Source organism: Pseudonaja textilis, chromosome 3 (genome assembly GCF_049901715.1).
Source record: "Pseudonaja textilis isolate UNSWEBS1 chromosome 3, rPseTex1.2, whole genome shotgun sequence".
In the NCBI taxonomy this organism is placed as follows: Eukaryota; Metazoa; Chordata; class Lepidosauria; order Squamata; family Elapidae; genus Pseudonaja; species Pseudonaja textilis.
This window is the reverse complement of record NC_141992.1, coordinates 23,858,819-23,880,372: the sequence shown is the minus strand read 5'-3', so window position 1 is coordinate 23,880,372 and position 21,554 is coordinate 23,858,819. Positions and strand designations below refer to the sequence as shown.

Sequence of the window (21,554 nt, the reverse complement as noted above, 5' to 3'; positions counted from 1 at the left end):
AAAATGTACATGATGCCTTGCATGGCAGTTCTAAGAAAAGGAGCAGAGCAACATATAAACTCGGCAACAGAGCCCATCAAATATGTGAAACATAATCACTGGCTCTTGTTCTGGCTGACACTATGTACAATATTTTCATTGAAGGTTTGCCTGTGTGATCTACAGATGGATGTGGATGGGGCTGTTGACTAGGCTGGTTTTGACCAATCTCTGTGGCCATAGCTGTATCATTGGACTTCTGAACTCATAATGTTATGTTGTTTTGAATGATATATCACAGAGGGCAATGAGAACCTCCCTCCTGAATCAAGCAACACTGAGTAAGTGATAGTGATAGAATGTGTTCATGTGTGTGGGGAATTGACATTTAGAAATGTGACATTGGAAGAAAGAATCCCCTTCTTGTGAACTATAATCCTTATGCTAATTGGAAACCCCAGTGGTTAGTATTTAAAATTGAAAGTTTCATGCAAGGTTAATTTTGGCCCTCTTTGCTGAAAAGTAAGTAAAATACAATTTTGGTTTTCTACTTTTCTTCTGTTGTAACAGATGTAGAAAGCTTACCAGGAAACAGCTCTTAGACCAGTCTGATGACTTCCAGGATATTGGATTGGCTAGCCAGTGGGCATACCTGCTGCAAATTGGTGTCCAATTTATTTTGTGGGCTCCAGAGTAGGGAAAATTATACTATTGCTTTTGGGAATTTTGTTTTGTTTGCTTTGGTGCCAACATCAGTTAATCCATGAGTTAAACATGCTGCATGGTAATGGTAACCTGTCTCTATTTTAGAAGGACCACTTTTGCTTACAATCTTTAGACATATCAGAAGCAGAGGTGGTATTCAGCAGGTTCTGACCAGTTCTGGAGAACTGGCAGCAGAAATTTTGAGTAGTTCGGAGAACCAGCAAATACCACCTCTGAATGGACATTTTACTGTATCCTTTGCCTGCCACGTCCACCAAGCCATGCCCACAGAACCGGTAGTAAGAAAAAAAAGAATCCCACCACTGAGTTAATTGCTTTTAGCTGTAGAGGAATATATTTTGTAAGATGAATGGCTTTTTTTTGTCTTTTAATGACCCTGTAATCCCTTGCATTCAGGTGGAGTCAGGGCAAGTGAATGGAGTTGAGTGTTACTGGCTGGATGCCTTTCCTGTCTCTAATGAAGAGTTCACAGCTGATATTTACTCAATGTGCCCAGAGAGAGAAATACCTGCCACTACCTAGGATCAAACTCATAGCCTCCTGATTGTGAGGTGAGAGCTCTACTTCTAGGCCACTGCCATCACCCATGAGTGGCAATATAAATCATTTTTAAAAATAAATATTCACTATAGAAAATGACAGCAGCCAGGAATTCAAAGAAAGTTAAGGAAGGTCCAATCAGGTTAGTACTCAGATAGAAGAAGACCACCAGAAATCCTACAATTATGCTAAATTGGGAAGTCAGAAAGGCATCCCCAAGGAGGCAGCCATAGCAAAACATTTCCATGCTGTTGCCAAGATAATTTTACAGTACATATACAGGCAATCCTCAACTTATGACCACAAATGAGCCTAAAATTTCTATTGCTAAGTGAAACATTTGTTAAGTGAGTTTTGCCCCATTTTATTACTTTTTCTTGCCACAGTTGTTAAGTGAATCACAGCAGTTGGTAAATTAGTAACATAGTTGTTAAGTGAAACTGGTTTCCCCATTGACTTCGCTTCTCAAACCCCTGGACAGAACTACCTTCATAAATATGAGTCAGTTGCCAAGCATCTGAATTTTGATCATGTGACTATGGGGATGCTGCAATGATTGTTAAGTGTGAAAAATGGTCATAAATCACTTTTTTCATTAAATGAACTGTTGTAAGTTGAGGACTACTTATTGATCCTAGAAGTTTAATCCAGCTTCAAAAAACATCTTTATCATCTATCCAAGAGATTAAAATATCCTCAGTCAGGAGTTGAAGTTTCTAATAGTTAGAATTATGGTTATATTTCAAGGAAGTGCAATTTCTGTGTGTTGTTTTGATAATATTTGTTTGGAAAAGGACCCATTCCTGAATGCTTGCTGCTATAGTATGTGTCTCTAAAAGTTACTATACCCTGCATTATAGAGCATTCAATAGTCATCATAAACCATGTGAGTAGAGAAACTTTGGCAGTCCTTAACCAACCTAGGCTGATGTTGAAAATTTAAACAAATGATAATTTGATTGGGGGATCTGAGTGTGATTGAATGGGAGACCACCAAGATAGCAAAGGATTGTTGGCTAGGCAGGGAAATGTTATATTAAATGTTATAATATGAATGACCAATAGGAGGCACTACACAATCAGTTACAACCCTACTGACTTTTTCTGTAAACTACTGACTACCAGGCCAAGATAACTCTAAAGTTAAATGCACCACATAGCTAAGCTTGTGGATTCAAGGATTAAACACTGGGTTGAATATAGAACATCTAGAACTCAGAATAACTTACGGCAGATAGCATGAACTATATCTATGTCTAAGAGTCACAACATGGATGAAAGTATGTGCATAGTGTCTCCTATGTTCAGTACCTAATATAATATTTAAAGTAAGATAAGGCCCACCCTTAAAGGGAGAAAATCTTGATGCCTCTACATAAGGCTCAAACCAATACAAATCTCAAAATTCCCCAGCAGGAAAGCATGCTTAAAAAAGAGAAAGATGTACTTGCATAGCGTCTTTAAGTCAAGGAAAACAAAACACATCTTAGAAGAAAGGAATGTCAAACATATATTATTACCAAATAAATTAAACTGCCAAGAATCAAGCTTGATCACAGGAGCCTTTTTCTTTTTTTGTAGGGTCTGGGCAAGCACACACATCAAACACAACATGCCAGTAGTAGTTGCACTCATAACTAAAAATAGGTGGGCCCACTCTCTTCAAAGTAAAAGCTATACATTATGATAGATGCAAGATTCCTGGAAAAACAGATACCAAGTTTATAGAGACCAAATTAAGGGTGTTTTTTTTAATGGCTGTGTTTGTAATCACGTCCAATATTTAAACATTCAACAGCTGGTTTATTTTCCATACATGCTTTTATAGAAGTAAAAATTGCAATGCTTCAATTCCCCAGTGAGAGGTGCATGGCAGCCATAATATAAGCTAACAAAGAAGGGTGTTGGATAAGTTCTTCTATCATTCAAAATGCTGACATTACTGATGCCTTAGTATTTTTTAAAGCAATCATTGTATAGTTTTTATTTGTGATTTATAAGCATAATGATTTATCAGTGATATTTCTTCTATGTAATTTTAAGAAGCTTCATAATACTTGTGTCAAAAAAATCAGTGCAGTGTTGCAATTTTAGCAAAAATATTTCATTCCCTTAAGCCTGCAGGGGTGTCAAACTGGTGGCCCATGGGCCAGATGCATCACATGCAGGCCACACCCAACTCTGCAAATGGGGGAAAACATCACAAAACGTCACGTGATGGCTACATGACACAGCGAATTGGACACCCATGTCTTAAGGCTTGAAATCCAACCTGCAAAAATTCATACAACCACTGCTTCTAATGGTTTCCTGGATTTTTTTCATCCGAGATCTTCTACAATTATATAACCAGCCTAGTCAACATAATTATCTTGTTTTATAGTGTGGAAATTAATTTAAAAATGTTCATTTGGACAATACATCACGTTTATGAAAAAAAAGGCTAAACATCATCCCTTCCTTGTGACTCACAAACAGAACACAACGATACAATAGACTAATTAATGCATTTTATTCTCAGTCATCACAGTAATGCACCTCAGGTATCTAGAGTTATATCATCTGATGCTTGGGTGGTTATATGTCAATGATTTAGTTTGACCTTTTCCTATTTTCACATCAGTGATGTTGATTTAATATAATTTTTAAAGTAACATGAACCTTTAACAAGAGAGAGTAAGAAAGGCAACCCAGCATTCTATTTGCCACATATGCTCCAGAAACAAATCCTGAATTAAGTTTCGGCAAGGAATAACAAAATTCATCATAGCAAAATTCATGGCTGAACTTCCATATACCCTCAGCAGAATTCCTTAAAGTATATTAAATTTTCCAAAGTATGCATTGATCTTATACTTGCTTAAAGTCCATTTCCTATACACACATATTTAATAATATAATACAGAATCAGGTTTACAGTGTTGATTGGAATCAATGTTCATACATAAACACTTTCACTGAAAGTACACAGATCATCAATCAATAAAAAATGATCAGATTTTAACACCCATTTCTCAAATCCAAGCAACAAATAATTCTCCACAAAAGACTAATGGACATGAGAAGATCAACAATCAAAACTTTTACCATTTTCATGATTTGGATACAGAGAGAGATCTAGATGGTGACTATGACCAGCAATAAAGCATTCTCAAGTATGATGCTGCCAATAACTAATGCCTTCTCCATGTGAGCTTTGTCATTTTACTTTATTCCAGATAAATTTCTCCAATGAGCAATGTAAAAAGAAGCCACACTGGAACCACATATTCCAGTTTTTCCCAACCTAAGTCACTTGAAGATATATAGATTTCAACTCCCAGACTTCCCTAGCTACCATGGGGAATTGAATTCTGGGAGCTAAAGTCCATCTTTTCAAGTGGCCAAGATTGAGAAACACTGCTCTATCCTATGCCCAGCACACTATTTTATATGAAGTCAGATCGTGCATTTGGTGGAATCTAACATACTCTAGAGAATAACAATATAAGACAAACCTTAATACCAGTTCAGATCTCCTTCATACATTGCTATGTACTGTAAAAAAAACTAGTATAATGCTAAGGGTAACTGGTCACTTAAGCCTAACGGTATTTTTGAATGAAAACAGACCAGTATTCAATTCATTTTCCGCTTTATTTTGGATTACTTCAAATCCCTGACATTAATGGGATCAAAAATGCACTGAAAGAATCTAGCAAGTCTGCAATAAGACATGGTAGAATCTAGAACTGACTAGGTTCTCATTTCAAAATCTTACTGTTGACAATTTTTCATAGTAATTGCTTTTTGTTAAAGGATCATTTTAATTCAGAAAACCTGCATTCCTCCCTTTTTTCTTCAATAAATTGTTTATCATTTACTGGACTAATAAGCTTATGTATGGCGCTTCTGGGCAGCCAACATTTTATGTGATGCAAACTCATTTGAACTTGAACATTGAGTACCAAAATTCATGGAGATATTCATGGAAAAAGCCATACTGTATATAATTTCATTTTACTCATATTTACATGTGATTAACATTAATCTCATTTATAATTACTACTCTCTAGCCATATATTTAACAATTGTCCCTTTTTTATCACATAAAGTACAATCTGAGAACAACTTTTGGGTATGTGCAAGTGCCATATCCAATTCTTCCATACAGCTTAACTTCAGGTTTTATATCACTAGAGAAATTGTTTAGAGATCACCGTGCACATATATAATTTATCAAGAATATAATTAAAATCCTTAAGTGTGTAATTCTGGTAGGAGAGAGTATACATATTCAAACATTTTTTTAAAAAAATGCACACAATGAGTACTGTTCTTTGGCCTCAAGAAACAGACACAAAAGGCAACGTCAAGGGTGTTGATCTACTGACATGCTCTTTAATACATATCAGTGTTTTCAACAATTTTGCAAAATGAAACTCTGGCTTAAGAGGTGATCACAGCATTTAAGTTACTACAGATTCCTATCAATGTTCAACAGAATTGGCTGTCCTGTTATTTGACCTTATTATGGCTATTTTGTTTATAGATGGTAAATAAATATCACACAGAAAATAAGGATGATAAATATTTTTCTTTCTTATTATATGCAGTACTTTCCGACCCATATTTCATATATATGCGAAATCATTCCTTTTCCATTTTATCTCTCCGATCTTTCAGAACAACTCAGATTTATAATTTTGTCAATATTATCTTTTCTCCTGATTTTTCTAAATACCAAGTTGTCACCACCATGATCAAACAAGGTCAGATGGTTTTTAAAAACATTTCTGCTTTGATAACCTGCTATGCCGGTGTCTGGCAGAAAATATATACTGTACTTTGCAATAGGCTTTATGATTCAAGGGGAAATACTTTATTTTAATTGCTCATGTGCTTCTGTATTCAGATGACAATATGCTCCTACATTAAATACCCAAATACTAAAGCAAAATAATCCCCTTTATTTGAACAAAGAAAGATAGGAAAAGATCTTCCAGGGCTCAAACAGTGAAAAACTAGACTTATCTAAAGCGATTTGGTAATTCTTTGAATGAAAAATGAAAAAGTCTTTTATGTCTTTCAAATAGTCAATGAATATTTACAAAGATTTGTAAAAACAAATGAAAATACTCGATGGTCCTATGGTGGAGGCACATCCACAGTATGTCCTTCCATGTGTACCAGTATTCAATATCAATTTAATTTAGTGCTCAGATTTGAGAACAGACGTTTTCTCACTCAATCTCATCAATAAGGTTGCTTTACTTATAGTTAAGTAATAGTTATATAAGTTTATTTATAGTTAAGTTCAAAGTAATGTTCTGAGCATCTCCCAGTAGGGTGGTTACGTTTTCCATATGAATGTTGGCCCAGGAAGGAAAGCTGCCTAGTTGAAAAATGCTCATAGCCCAAGTATTGATGGCCAAGCTCAGAAGACAGATTCCCATCAAATTCATCAGTAGGCCAGTTCTCGCCTGCAAGGAAAGAAAGCAAAGAGAGTAAATATTTTTTATTTAGAATGCAGGCTGTGGCTCATTACAGCCTTATAAAACTGAAGCAGGCTTTAGAAGTCATCAATTCCAACTCATTGCTCAATTTAAGACATTTAAAGCTCTATGATCTACAGCTGATGGCTGTTCAACCTTGGTCTGGAGAGAGACCCAATGGCATACCAGATATTTCCTTCTTTTGCCATTAGGATGCTTCTTCTAATGTTCAGTTGAAATACATCCTTCTTAATTTAGAACTCTTAGAGCTAATTCAAAATAATCTGTGCTATTTGTTTTCATGAATAATTCCCATATTTCCTACATCTTTTTTTTTATAAATACAGTTTATTCATTTTTACAATTAAAACCAATCACAATACATACACAAATAAGCAAAAGAAAATAAAGAAAGAAGAGAGAAGAGGAAGAGGGGGAAAGAACTTTGGGAAAAGAAAGAAAAAGAAAGGGGGAAGAAAGAAAGAAAGAGGTTACAAAGTAAAAAGTATTCTTATTTTAACAGTTTGCAAAATCTTCTTTCGTTTTCATAACCTTAACTTGTGTCATATAACCACACCTGTTTTTAACTTATATCGCTACCTTGTTATTATAGGTTGATACTTTTCTTTCATGCCTTATGATATATAATTTATCTTTGATCAATCCAATTATACCAACAATTCCACCTATCGTAGTATAGTGAAGTGTCTTTGTTTTTTAGCACCAAAGTCAATTTATCCATTTCTGCACATTTTGAGATTTTTTCAATAATCATTTCTTCTGATGGAATTTGATGTTGTTTCCACTGTTGAGCGAAGGCTAATCTGGCCGCTGTTAAAATGTGTATTGTTATGTATTTGGCTTTTTTTGAAATTTGCTTATCAAAAATCCCTAGTAGGAAGGACTCTGGTTTGTATTCGATCTGCTCTTTAGTGATTTCTTCCAACCAAGTTTTAATTTTCTTCCAATACTTTTGGGTTTCTGCACAAGACCACCACATATGGAAAAAGGTTCCTTCTTTTTTCCTACATTTCCAGCAATGTGGACTCAAGTTGGGGTGCATCTTCGCTAACCTTGAAGGGGGGAGATGCCATCTATAAAACATTTATAAAGATTTTCCTTGTATGCTGCCGATTTGGTAATCTTATTGTTTCTACCCCAAACTTTCTCCCATTCCGCTAATGTAATGCTGCGCCCTACGTTCTTACTCCAAGCAATCATATTTCCTTTTGCAATTTCTTCTTCTAGTTCTGTTTCTAATAAGTAGTTATAAAATTTTGTTATGTTTTTTTTTATTGGATCCTAATAAAATTTTATCTAATTGTTGCAGTTTGTTATTAATTCCGAATTCTTTTTTGTCTTGTTTGTATCTGCTTTGAATCTGGAGGTAAACCCATTGATTTCCTACATCTCATCTTCTAGAAAATCATTTGTGCAACAGCCTTAAGCATGGGGTTTCAGACAGGTTCTGGATCAAGAAAGCCAAGAATATTTCAGAGAAGGAACTTCATGGTGAGTTAAGCTCCAGTAATAATACAGAAATGTATCCAATGAGTTAATGTGGAAAATGTGCATTTTAGGCAATGATCGGAGAGAGAAGGTCTCTTTTGCTAAACATTTGATAATGAGCTGATAAAGGATTAAAGTTCAAATAATTGCTATACTCCTATTTTCTATTTCAAAGCAAGACAGTGATAAATTAATATCCTCAGGTCTTGCAAACCTGATCATTAACAAAATGGGGCAATTTTGAGTAAGGAAACTGCAGTTACTTACTCAAAGATCAAACTAGATATTTACCAGTACTAGGAATAACTAGCCCAGGACTACAGGTGAAACTCAAAAAATTAGAATATCATGTAAAAGTTCATTTATTTCAGTAATGCAACTTAAAAGGTGAACCTAATATATGAGATAGACTCATTACATGAAAAGAAAGATCGTTCAAGCCATGATATGTCATAATTATGATAATTATAGCTTACAGCTCATGAAAACCCCAAATCCACAATCTCAGAAAATTAGAATATTACATGCAATCAATAAAACAAGGATTGTACATAGAACAATATTGGACCTCTGAAACGTATAAGGATGCATATGTACTCAATACTTGGTTTGGGCCCTTTTTGCAGCAATTACTGCCTCAGTGTGGTGTGCCATGGAAGTTATCAGCCTGTGGCACTGCTGAGGTGTTATGCAAGACCAGGATGCTTCAATAGCGGCCTTCAGCTCTTCTGCATTGTTTGGTCTCTTTCATCTTTCTCTTGGCAATGCCCCATAGATTCTCTATGGGGTTCAGGTCAGGCGAGTTTGCTGGGCAATCAAGCACAGTAATCCCACGGTCATTGAACCAGGTTTTGGTACTTTTGGCAGTGTGGGCAGGTGCCAAGTCCTGCTGGAGAATGAAGTCAGCATCCCCATAAAGCTCATCTGTGGAAGGAAGCATGAAGTGCTCCAAAATCTCCTGGTAGATGGCTGCGTTGACCCTGGACTTAATGAAGCACAATGGACTAACACTACCATATGACATGGCTCCCCAAATCAACACAGACTGTGGAAAACTTCACACTTGCAGTGTATGCCTCTCCATTCTTCCTCCAGATTCTGCGTCCTTGGTTTCCAAATGAGATGCAAAAGTTGCTCTCATCAGAAAAGAGGACTTTGGACCATTGAACAACAGACCACTTCTGTTTTTCTTTAGCCCAGGTAAGACGCTTCTGATGTTGTTTGTTGTTCAGGACTGGCTTGACAAGAGGAATACAACATTTGAAGCCCATGTCCAGGATCCGTCTGTGTGGTGGCTCTTGATGCACTGACTCCAGCCTCAGTCCACTCCTTGTGAAAGTCCCCAACACTTTTGAATGGCCTTTTGCTGACAATCCTCTCCAAGCTGTGGTCATCCCTGCTGCTTGTGCACCTTTTTCTTTCACGCTTTTCCCTTCCACATAACTTTCTATTAATGTGCTTTGATACAGCACTTCGGGGAACATCCAACTTCTTTTGCAATTACTTTTTGAGGCTTTCCCTCCTTATGGAGGGTGTCAATGATGGTTTTCTGCACAACTGTCAGGTCAGCAGTCTTTCCCATGATTATGCTTCCTACTGAACCAGACTGAGAGACCATTTAAAGGCTCAGGAACCCTTTGCAGGCGTTATGGCTTAATTAGCTGATTAGAGTGGGACACTTTGAGCCTAGAATATTGAACCTTTTCACAATATTCTAATTTTCTGAGATTGTGGATTTGGGGTTTTCATGAGCTGTAAGCCATAATCATCTCAATTATGACACATCTTGGCTTGAACTATCTTGCTTTGCATGTAATGAGTCTATCTCATATATTAATTTCACCTTTTAAGTTGCATTACTGAAACAAATGAATTTTTGCACGATATTCTAATTTTTCAAGTTTCACCTGTAGCTGTTTAGACCTCACTTGCTAATATCTCACTTGGTCTGGCTGGGATACAGCCATGCTATATTACTAGATAAGTTCCTAATGCTGAACATATAAAGCAAGGTTTTTATTATTATTTATTAGTCACACAGTGAACCAGTTGTCCAAAGTAGATTTGGCATTTTTGTCTACCTATTGGTCCTTTCCAAGGACCTGGGATAGGCAGATCTGGATGCTTGATAGTGTTACAGATTTTGTCACAGGATGGAAGCTGTTCCGAGTACAGCTGCCTTTTGCAATTGACTGATGGTGAATTTGTATTATTATTACTATTAGTGTACGGTGTTGTTACTTTAGCCAGGAAATCATATTGCTATTGCAGAATAATACTTTGCATTTTACCAGCCAATTTACCAGCTCTGTTATAGGACACACTCACGTGCTTCCCAAGGTGTGGCATAGGAGGGTGAGCTGGCTTTGCAGCAGAATGAAAGATAAGTGGTTCTTCCTTGCAGCAGCATACCCCCACCCCTTCCCTGGAGCCACATAATAAATGGGCACCCAACCAGGAAGATTCAGAGCCAGTACAAATCTGAGTGCTTTCACATAGCACCAGCTCATCTTCCCACCAAAGTGGTACCTACCTATTTATCTACTTTCATAGAACATGTTTTCAAACAGTTAAGTAGACATAAATTGAGACAAGTGAGGGGAGTTCACCCCGTCACACAGTGCTAGGATTTGAAACATTAGAGCAGATATCATCTCCAGCATCATTAAGCCACTGAATCCCTATGCCTCTATAAAGCAAGATGTATAGTAGCTACAAAAGGTATGGAGATGTCCCATATTCTTCACCAAGAATTCCAGCTGGTGCCCACTTACAGCTGGTAATATACTTATAACATTTTGATGAATATGAATATAGCAATGAACAAAAAGGAAATCTCTGCATAGTCATAGAACACAGGAACCATCTTGCAATTTGGGCAGAAGTAAGCAATAGGTTTTGGCCATCGTTTTTTTTTTCTTACTATTTATGGCATCCAATGGTCATAGAAATAATAATAACAGGATGTACTCCCTAAATTGTGAGCTGCTTCAAAGGTCATCAGTTGGTTTTTGATTGCTTTGGAATACCATTTTTTTTCATTTTCTTCCCAAAATTGTTGCCTCATCTGCAATTGTGCCAATGAATTACTCCACCCTAACCTCAGATCCACTAAGAGGAAATTCATAAGAATCGTTTCATAAGAATTTGTGTAAGAATATTCATTCCTTTATATTCTTTAACCAGTCCAAAAGAGAAGTAATACTTTTATCCAAATGTGCATATTTATTCAGAATCCTTTGATGAACACATGGTCTTTGACAGTCCAAAGACTCCATGTCAATAGTTATGACAGGCTGATAGCTAAACTGGGAAGCTGGCAATGAGGGAAAGAGATTTGTTTAATTATTTTTCCCTGTGCTCTTTTCCCTATCTATATTCCACTGCTATGAAGTTATGATGTCTCCCATTAGCTAAAATATTCAGTTACCAGGCAGAATTACATGTCATGTCATATCATATCATACTGTATGAGTTTCCTTTGTGGTGTAAATCAAAGCTATGCATGTACAGGACAGATTGGGGAAATGGCAGTAAAGTACATCATTGCTTAATCATTGCTAATTCACTTTTTCCTTAAATGTGTATTATAATGCAAACAAAAGAAAACAAATGAATTCTAGTGCCAGGTAAGTAGACTTATCAATTTGATGGGGAAATTGCTTTAGAATTTTTTGTTTTTTAGCAGATGAGAGAACAATACATTGAAATTCTCATGGAAGAAGTGTGGCAATTGGTTTGAATACAAAACATCTGTTTTACAAAACGAGCTTTCCCAGTCATTATGGAAGTATTAAAACTCAGAGAACAGTATTTCAAAATGCAGAATACTTAGAATTCAAAATAATTAGAATTGGAAATGTTTCCAACGCCCTTATAGAGTATGATAAATGTCTTGTCTTTCACTCGAAAATCATTTCTCCAGCTGTCTGTAGCCTCCCTAGCTTCCCATGTTTCAGACAAATTTTAAATGAAAAGTCTGGAAAGGAACTTTTCATTGTTTTTTTTCCCCCTCCGTTGTGGTATTATCTACCCTGAGAAAGTGGGGTGGGTTTTTTTTCTTTTCAAGAACAACAAAACCATCCACCCAATTTTTCTGCCCACAAATTTGGTAGAAAATTCAAAACACTAACTCTATGCAGGTCTAATTTAAACATATCCCCCTTCAGACTAGCTTTACATCTCAATTTGGCACACCTACCTGTATCCATTTTCCACAGGTTTTTTTTAATTTCTCACTGTAAACTAATTTTGAGCTTCATATGATAAACGATCTATAAGTGAAATGGTAACTATGGTGACATGTGGTTCTGCAAATTAACTGAGCCTATGGGGCCAAAATAGCCACCTTTCCCTGTTGTTGGTAATTTTGCTATAGTAATAATTACCTTATAAAGCAACTTACCATATCTTTGACCATCAAATGCCCAGAAGCAAAAGCAATGGAATTTGGGGGTGTAGAGACTGGAAGCATGAAGGCAAAAGAGCATCCTACAGTTCCTGGTATCATTAAGTAGAGTGGATTCACCTTCAAACGAATGGCCTTTGAAAAGCAGAAGTTTTTTAAAAAATGAGACTTTAAATGATCATTTATTAGTAAATTACACATCTCTGAGGACAGTCTGAAGATACATCTCTCCACCTCTGTTATGTGAGCTGCACTGGTTGCCAGTTTACTTCCAGGTCCAATTCAAGATATTATTATCTATAATGCCCTTTGTGGCATGGGTCCAGATAACCTGAGGAACCATCTCACCCCAATGGAATTAGCTCACCTCACTTGCACCAGTAATAAGGGCATGCTGTAGATCCCATTGGCCAAGGAATTTTGGTGTGTGTGTGTGTGTGTGTGTGTGTGTCCAAGAGAAGATCCTCCTCTGCCACATCAATAACCCTGTAGAATATCATATTTCTCTGCTATGAGATCTGCTCCTTTTGATCTTCCATAAAGGCCTGAAAATCTGGCTAAGTCAACTGGCCTGAGGCTTGGATGGGGACATGTGTAGATGGTTTCTGGATTAGAAGATCCTATTTTCATTCTGTAGTATATCCCCTACCACCTTGGTTATTTCTTTGCTAATTTTAACATATTTATTATCTTATTGTCTTAATCATTTATAATATTGTTTTACTGTAAGCCACCTAGATTTGCAGGAGCAAGATAAGCAGCAAATAAACTTAATAAATAAATAATATCTAGTCTTTTGTAAATGCTTTCACTAGATGATCCCATAGAAACCTAGTTGACAGAATGATTTAAGGAAAGCATCATGTTCACGGGATCACTAAATAAGATCCTGTTATTGACATTGCATCAAGTAAAGGAATTCCCTTCCTTGAAGTCTCTTCAAATTCAATCCCAGTGTGAGATCTACACAAATTCAAAGATTTGTTCCAAGTCCTATGAAAAGGCTCCTACAGATGTGCTTATCAGAAAAGGGCTGCCATATGAAAGGATATAACACAACCTGGAAGAGAAAATGAAAGTAAGCGCAGCCGTGGTGGTGCAGTGGTTAAAATGCAGTACTGCAGGCTACTTCTGCTGACTGCTGGCTGCCTGCAATTTGGCAGATCAAATTCCAGCAAGCTCAAGGTTGACTCAGCCTTCCATCCTTCTTAGGTGGGTAAAATGAGGACCCAGATTGTTGGGGGCAATATTCTGACTCTGTAAACCACTTAGAGAGAGCTATAAAGCACTGTAAAGTGATATATAAGTCTTATTGCTATTGCTAGCTATTGCCTGTGCCAAGGTCTCCTCATTGATAAGAGAAAAGAGAGCTTATGCTGCAAGCTATTCAAAATATATATATGAGTCTTTTACCAGCTCTGCCAAGACAGGCAAGAAGATGATGATTGTAGCTGTGTTGCTGGCAAATTCTGTGAACATTGCTATAACTGCTGTGATGAGAATTACAGCCACAGGGGGAGGTAAATTCTCTAGAGGGTCAAGACGACCGCCAATCCAGACAGACAAACCTGATTCCTGTAGCAAGAAACGAAATTTTCCAAAGTTATGTAAGAGAAAAATATTTAAACCCCTAAAAATCTCTTTCAATTCTTATCATGCAATGACAGTATTTGGAGAAGATCATTTAACTGACAGTAGACTTGCATCTCTGGAGGACTCCAACCAGGGAGGACCGGGGAGATGAATGAAGGTGGCCACTTTACCTGTCATTTACTGTCTCGCATGTTGCTGGTATGGCAAAATATCTCTTTATACTATTAGAATAATAAAGACATCCAAGCTTGCTTGGGATCAGATAATTAATTGTAAAAGATGTAGCACATTTGTGATTTTAAACAATAAACCTGTTTTGAATTATTACCAATGTCTGTGATTATTTTCAATTGAGCAGTCCCTATGGTACTTTTTCCCCTTCAGAAAAATTCACATGATGATATTTTTCTATCATCTATTTATTTTACATTTCAACCAAATGTGACTCTTAGTAATTATAAGAGTAAGTCCCTGTCTAGTTGTTTGCTACTGATTTCTTCATAGGGCTAACAAAACATGAGTGGCTCAACTGGTTTCTGGATCTAAGGAAGGACTAGAACTCAAATTTCTCCAGTTCTAGTCAAGTATCTTAACCACTGGAGCAAATTGGTTTTTAGTTCAATTATACCACATATATCAGGACTTTTTGAATTATAGGTAGTTAAACAAATTATATTAAGCTTCCCAGATGACTTTTGAGTTAACGGTTGGGATGAACAGATCACACTAAGCCAACATTGACCAAATTGAATTGAATTTAGTGTGTGCTACATGCCACTGTACATGCATGTAGCATAATATAATATGAAGTCATATATGACAACAATGCCTATAGAAAATCAGACTCACAGACAAAAATGTTTCACAGGCTGCACTTTAACAGACATACCTCACATCCTTTTGCCATTGCAAACCCTCCTCCAAGCAACAGGATTATATTCCAAGGCACACTTTCTTGGGCTTTGCTCCAAGTTAGCAAAGGTTCATTCTCAACATTTGATGCTAGATGAAAAGGTTTGTAACAAAGAAAGACAGAAATTAGTAATACAGTCTAGAGTAGCCTTCCCAACCTAGAACCTCCAGATATGTTGGGATTATCCAGATGTGTTGGGAGTACAAATCCCAGCATTCTTAACCAGTCAGCCTACGGATAATGGTGGGCACCAGGGACCGGTTCTGTGGAGAGAGGTTTTTCTGTGGGGCGTGGTTTTGCATGCTGCTTGCATCCTGTGGATGGAGCTTTGCTTGTTTGTGCAGCCTAGTCTCTGGCATGCTGTGGCCCAGTACTGGGCCACAGACCCAGGATTGGGACCCCTGCTCTAAATAATAGCTTAGCATGATGTGAATGAGCCTAGATAAAACTGAGCTGACAGTCTTTTGCCCTTCTCCAAATCCATAATACATGCAGATGTTTTTGTGTCTTTTGCTAAGCCTCAAGCTGGCTACTTTCAAATAAACTAGTTAATATTAACTATGATTTTCTAGTTTAGGCAACATGATAAACAGTATCTAAGCAAAAATAAGAGCAAATCCTCTGGAATTCTCATGGCTATGCCAGGGGAGGAGGGGAAGGGTCATAGGAGCTGAGTTCATGATGCTAAACTATGAATTACTATCCTATTATAATGGGCGTCTCTTGTGTCCTGAACCATCTTCCATTAAAGAAATCCATTTATGATATTCTATGTATAAGATATAGGCACGTAAATCAAAATTTCACAGACTGATGAACCAGGAATTGATTTGATACAAATGCTTGGGAGGACAGGGCTTTTCAGCATAATATAAATGGTAATGTTAACACCAGCATTTCTGATTTACAAAAACACTGAAAAGAAGTACATGGATTAGGCCTAAAAAGCCCCAGATGTGAAAGAAAATAGAAATATATCATTTAATTCATTTCTTAAACCACCATACTGTTGCATTCCAAATATGATGGGCAATGATTTCCAAAATCAACACCATTCAATCAGCTTAGTCAATCATTGGCTATTTTGACTAGAAACTGTGAGCAATAATGCAAGGAGGATGCCAGGTAGATAAACCTGTCTTATATCACTATGATATCTAAGAGCATATTTTACTGAAACAACTTCAGCTTATGCAAAACATGGATCAGAAAATCTACCATAATTGCAATTTCTGGTCAAACAAAGCATGAATAATACATAAATAAATACACTTCTTCCAGTAAATGTGATTCATCACTTGTTGCAAAAAATATATATGGAGAAATCAAAATAATTCAATCTGTAATCTTATCCTTTTAGTCAAGTACTGTATATTTTAGGGTGTAGTGTGCAGATATACTGTATTTATCTGGTGACCTTTGTCTATACAAATATCAGAGTAGAAATATTGAATATATATGAGCAACATTTTTACATTTGAGTTTGAAATCACGTTTTTTGGCTTTTGCTTTTATCATTTGCTTTCTACTTATTTGCTATTTGAGGTTTTGAACTTGATGCTTCAAATAAAAAAGTATTTTAAAAAATCTAATGCACACTCAGTGGGCATTTTAAAAAATAATTCGCACTTTGGAACAAGAGGGTTAATTTTCTACTCACAGTTCAAACATTACACTTATGGCAACAAATAATCCAAACCTTATCAGTAAAGGTTTATAAATGGATTTTTGCCTGGGAAGGCATCCTGTTACCTAAGTCAATTCTTATTACTAAAGTAAGCACGTTTATGTATTTGTGTATTTATCTGTTCAATTTATATCCATCTCATAAAACAACTGAAATGGCTGTTTTTTTGTCATTAATACTGTTGGGAGAAATATCCATCTGATTCAGTTCCAGGCTGGGAGAGACACTGGAAATATGGAGGCAGATTGGAAAGATGGTTTAATGATGAAGCAGAACCACCAAGTCCATAGCACTGGTGCAGCTGACCACATGGAGTTGAGAGTGAGGGGTTTTTATACCTTCTCTTGGGCTTTTTCTCTTGAACTTCCTGTGCAAGAATATGTATTCTATTGGCTGTTGTAGGTGTCATAGCTGGCTCTGTAAGTTGTCTGAACTCCCAGGTTGGTTGAAGTTTGCTGCTGAGATGATTCAATGAAGAAACTTGTGTTCTGAAAGGGTGTTGAGCAATTCCTATTATGGCTTAATGGCTTTGTCCTGATTTGGATCTTGAGTGTGGGCTATTTGCTTATGAATAGAGCTATCTAGCTATTTATCTTTTAAGTGCTGACATCTGCTGGGGGCTATTATGGAAGGTGGGAGCTGCTTTCCAAGAGCATGTTTTTCCATTTCGTATCCAGTGAAATATAATATTTTGCCTTTTTTAATATTTCTCAAAATATTTCACTCTTCTAGGAGAGGGGTGGGTGCTAACTTTCCACACTACAATTCTCCCTTATACTGAGGACAAAGTTAGCCAAGTCACATAATTTTCTGCAACACTGTCTCTATATTAATTATCCAAATGTCTGTAAATTAATCAGTCTACATACTTCATTAGAACAGGTACTATTGGAAAGAAAAGCATAGGAAAGCAAACAATTATATTTGGGGAATTAAAGCGAGGATCTTCAAAAGCCGTTGCTTCTATTGTTTTCCACAGTCAGTGCTGAAGAGAGCAGAGAACTTGGTGCTTTATGGTGTACAGGGATGTTGGCACCTGACAGAACACATTATTAATGAGCCCACTGACAATTGATAGTCACCCCTTCTGGATCTTCATTGTTTTTCCTTCGTTAAGATTCTTTAGAGCAAGCAAGCTTAGGTATGCCTAACATCTGCCTGTATCTCTAAGCCAAATGAGGGTTTTTTCCTGGGATCACATTATAAAGGCAACCATGTGGTCCTGGGGAAAGATAGTTGTTTGCTGAAAGGTACTACATGAAAGCCTCTGTGCACTCCAAGGCACCCTTTTCCTTTCCAATCCAAAGTGAAGCACAGTCCTAATATCAATAACTGTTTTCCCTTGTCCCTCTTTGCCTAAATGAATGTTTTTAATCCTACATAGGATAAATGAGTTAAAAGGGAGAAACCTATTGATCAACTTTTTCTATAGGGCTGTGGAAACCAGTGTTACAATACACGCTAGGGAGAATTCAAAAATATAAGACCCGAGAACAAACTTCGATAAACCAGCAATTTACCTTTTAGATCAAACCACCATTTAAGAGATGGCTTTTTCGCTGGGAAGAAGAACAGTATTGTCACTATTGTGATTCCAGTAACTGCATCTGAGACAAACCTAATAGAAATGGAAAGAGGATTCTACATAAGGTTTTTATCAAAGAATAAGTTTTTATATCAGGTTTCATGAATATTTACAGTTTATAATTATTTTTTAAAAACCATGGAAATTACTGCCCTCAGTTAGAAAATTAACTGTAACTTAAAATTACAAATTGGAGAAAGCACGAGAAGTAGCCTTTATTTTTTTAAATCAAGACTTGTGTTTAATCATTGACTGATTATTGATAACTGACAAATTATAGGGTACAATAACTGAAATAATTATATTCTAAAATTAAGAGACTTTCACCAGCTACAGGCCAAAGAATTTCAGAGTCAGATATTGTATATCCAGGAGGGGACCTGATGAAGATAACTTGTTGAAGACCTGGAAGAGTAGGATGGACTGTAGTGAAAGGTGATCCTGAAAGTAATGTGGATGTAGGACATTTAAACTCCCCACTGGATTTTGATCTGGATTTAAAAAGTGACTGCAACAATGCAGCTGTTTCAACACAGGGGTGAAGTGGGACCTCTGACTTAGGCTTAGCACATCTTTTAAAAGAGCAAGATTAAAAAATAATTAACAGCTTCTGCAAAAGTGAACATCCAAATCTTGGCCCTGTCCAAGTGCATGATGAAAATTCAAACATCCTCCCTACAAATATAACTGGTGCTTAGAAGTTTGTCAGTGTTTGCTCTGAGACATTAAGTAAAAGTTCTTCAAACTTCTAGACAATTAAATACTCTAGATATTTAATTGGATATATTAGATATTTAATTTCCATGTAAAGTATGTGTCCTGCAATAGAACTATTATCTAAGAGGAAATAAAAAAGAAAAACTTATGATCTTTTCTTCTGATACATGAAATATGAGTTTTCATTAACATGATGCCCTATGAGATACAATTTCCATCTTTCTGCAACAGACACAGCTAAGAAGGCAGATCTGGGAATTTCAACTAAAACATTATCAAAATTTGGCATCACATAATCTCTTAAATATAGGAAAAAAAGATTTAAAATGCAATACATGCTGACTTTGAAGCAAATTGAGAAATCAGTGGATTATACAATATAGCCCCAATAAAGTTTATAAACAGTGTTATCAGAAGAAAAGGGCATGAGTTTTCTATGTATTCTTGAAAATTGGAAGCATGTTCTCACTTTTTAAACACAGCTACATTAATCTGATAGATATTTTACAACAAAATTGTTGTTATTGTTGTTGTTTTTAAAGACAAGTTAGGGTGACTTTTTCAAAAAATATATGAACATTGGATTAAATTTTCCATTCAATATTGGATAGAATTCCTAAATCTCCTATTTGCCTGAATGAGTTTTAATAAACTAAAAGCAAAAACTTACCCTGGTTTGAATAAGCTTGCCCAACCTGTGATGAATTTTGGATCTCTGGAGAATAGCAAGATGGCAAATAAACAGAAGAGAACAAATACTGCCTGCTCTGCAAACCTGTATTGGAATAAAATTAAGTTAAGCACTTAACTTAAATATTTGCCTGAAGTTTAAGTTCAGTTAGAAATAGCAGATGGTAGGAAATAGAAGAAGAAGAACAGATTATTTAAGGTGTTTTTTAATGTGAAAGGCAACAAAATGCAGGAGAAACCTATAAAAAGAACATAACTCCGAAAGTTATTCATATGTTATGTAGCACATGTCATATAACAAGAGTCAGTTTTGTTTATTGAACTAGGCATGGATCTATCTGAGTTCTTATCTTGCTTAAAGCATGAAGCCAACTGTGTGATTTGGCCAGTCACTTTCTCCTAGTTATAATGAGAAGGCAGTGGAAAAATCACTTCCGCAAATGCTGCCAAGAAACCTGCAGCAATTTCTCTATTTAATTGCCAAGAGCCACTACACCTTCTTATTTGAATCTTGATTGTACATAAGCATGGATATAAGCTATATCCATACATTCAAATAAATGAATATTGATACAAATGAACATGAATTTTCCTCTTACATACTTTCATTCTATTTGAGGAACTAATGTCTGAAATGGCTAATGTATATCTGGAAGGTGTTGAGTAGACAGCAGCAGCAGCTGGTCAGGACTGATTGTGAAAACATCAGCAGAGCCAGGCTTGGGTAGCATTTAAATGAGCGATCTCTGAGAAATACTGTATATGACTGTCTAGACAAGATTAGGAAGTCAAAAACATTCCAGAAGAAGGCATCACCAATCTACATCCATACTATTGGCAAGACACATTAATGGATATGTCTAGGAAGCTTAACTGAGTCTTGCCTATATTTATATCTGAAATATGTTTGTCATGATGTCCCATACCTTGGTTATATTCACATTAAATGATAGTCATGTGTTATGCATGAGACTGCCCCTGAAGATAGTTTAAAGATTACAGTAGATATGGAATACAGTACAAATATGGTTGTGGTGACAAAGATAATCTTGTATTGATTACATTGGTTGCCTATTGCTTCCATTCACAATTCAAAGTGATGTTTTTGAGCTTTAAAAATGTCAGTCAGTCTGCCCATATTTTAAGAATGGGTCGGAAGACTTATTCTCTGGCTAGACAGTGAGAACTGATAAATTGGCAGGTAGAGGTAAGTTAGGTGCATTAAATCATCAGTGCATTTTTGTGTGTACATTTTTGACCTATATTTTCAAATGCTTTGTGATTTATACATCAATGGCTGATGATAGTACTCCAAAAGGTGAACTTTGTTTTTCAATAAATAGATTTTATATGTGGAGATTATGTTTCACAACTCACATAAGAGTATAGCATTTAATAGTCAGAATCAGAAGTAGGCATTGTTTGTTCCATATGTGCATTGTTTTCCAGGAATGTGAAAACAATTCATATTTAATTTGGTTACATTAGATACAATACTATGTACTAAAAGTCTAATTTAATAATTTAATCAGTTAAAATCTCAGCCTTTGGGTGTTGAGAAGGGGACAGAATGGAAAGCTATTTCATAACAAGTATTTAAAAGGAGATTCATTACTAAACAACCATAGCATCAAAAAGCACTTTAAAGGCAACCAAAGCATCAAAAGCAAATAAATAAATAAAAGCAGAAAACCATCAATAGATTTAAGGAAAGAACAAGAAACAGAAGCCAT

At 36.1% G+C, this 21,554-nt stretch overlaps 1 protein-coding gene across 2 annotated transcripts in view; it reads right to left on the bottom strand.

Moving 5' to 3' along the window:
* Window positions 1-3,738: 3,738 nt before the first annotated feature.
* The window catches only part of SLC13A3 (solute carrier family 13 member 3), a 44,224-nt gene continuing 26,408 nt past the window's right edge, over window positions 3,739-21,554 (bottom strand). For both annotated transcript variants that reach the window (XM_087929042.1, XM_026697534.2), the window contains 6 exons: window positions 19,802-19,906; window positions 18,350-18,447; window positions 15,119-15,231; window positions 14,050-14,211; window positions 12,634-12,771; window positions 3,739-6,707 (listed from right to left, as the gene is read on the bottom strand). In XM_087929042.1, coding sequence (XP_087785168.1) covers window positions 6,516-6,707; window positions 12,634-12,771; window positions 14,050-14,211; window positions 15,119-15,231; window positions 18,350-18,447; window positions 19,802-19,906 — 808 coding nt within the window. In that variant the 3' untranslated portion in view covers window positions 3,739-6,515. The remainder of the gene's footprint in view (window positions 6,708-12,633; window positions 12,772-14,049; window positions 14,212-15,118; window positions 15,232-18,349; window positions 18,448-19,801; window positions 19,907-21,554) is intronic.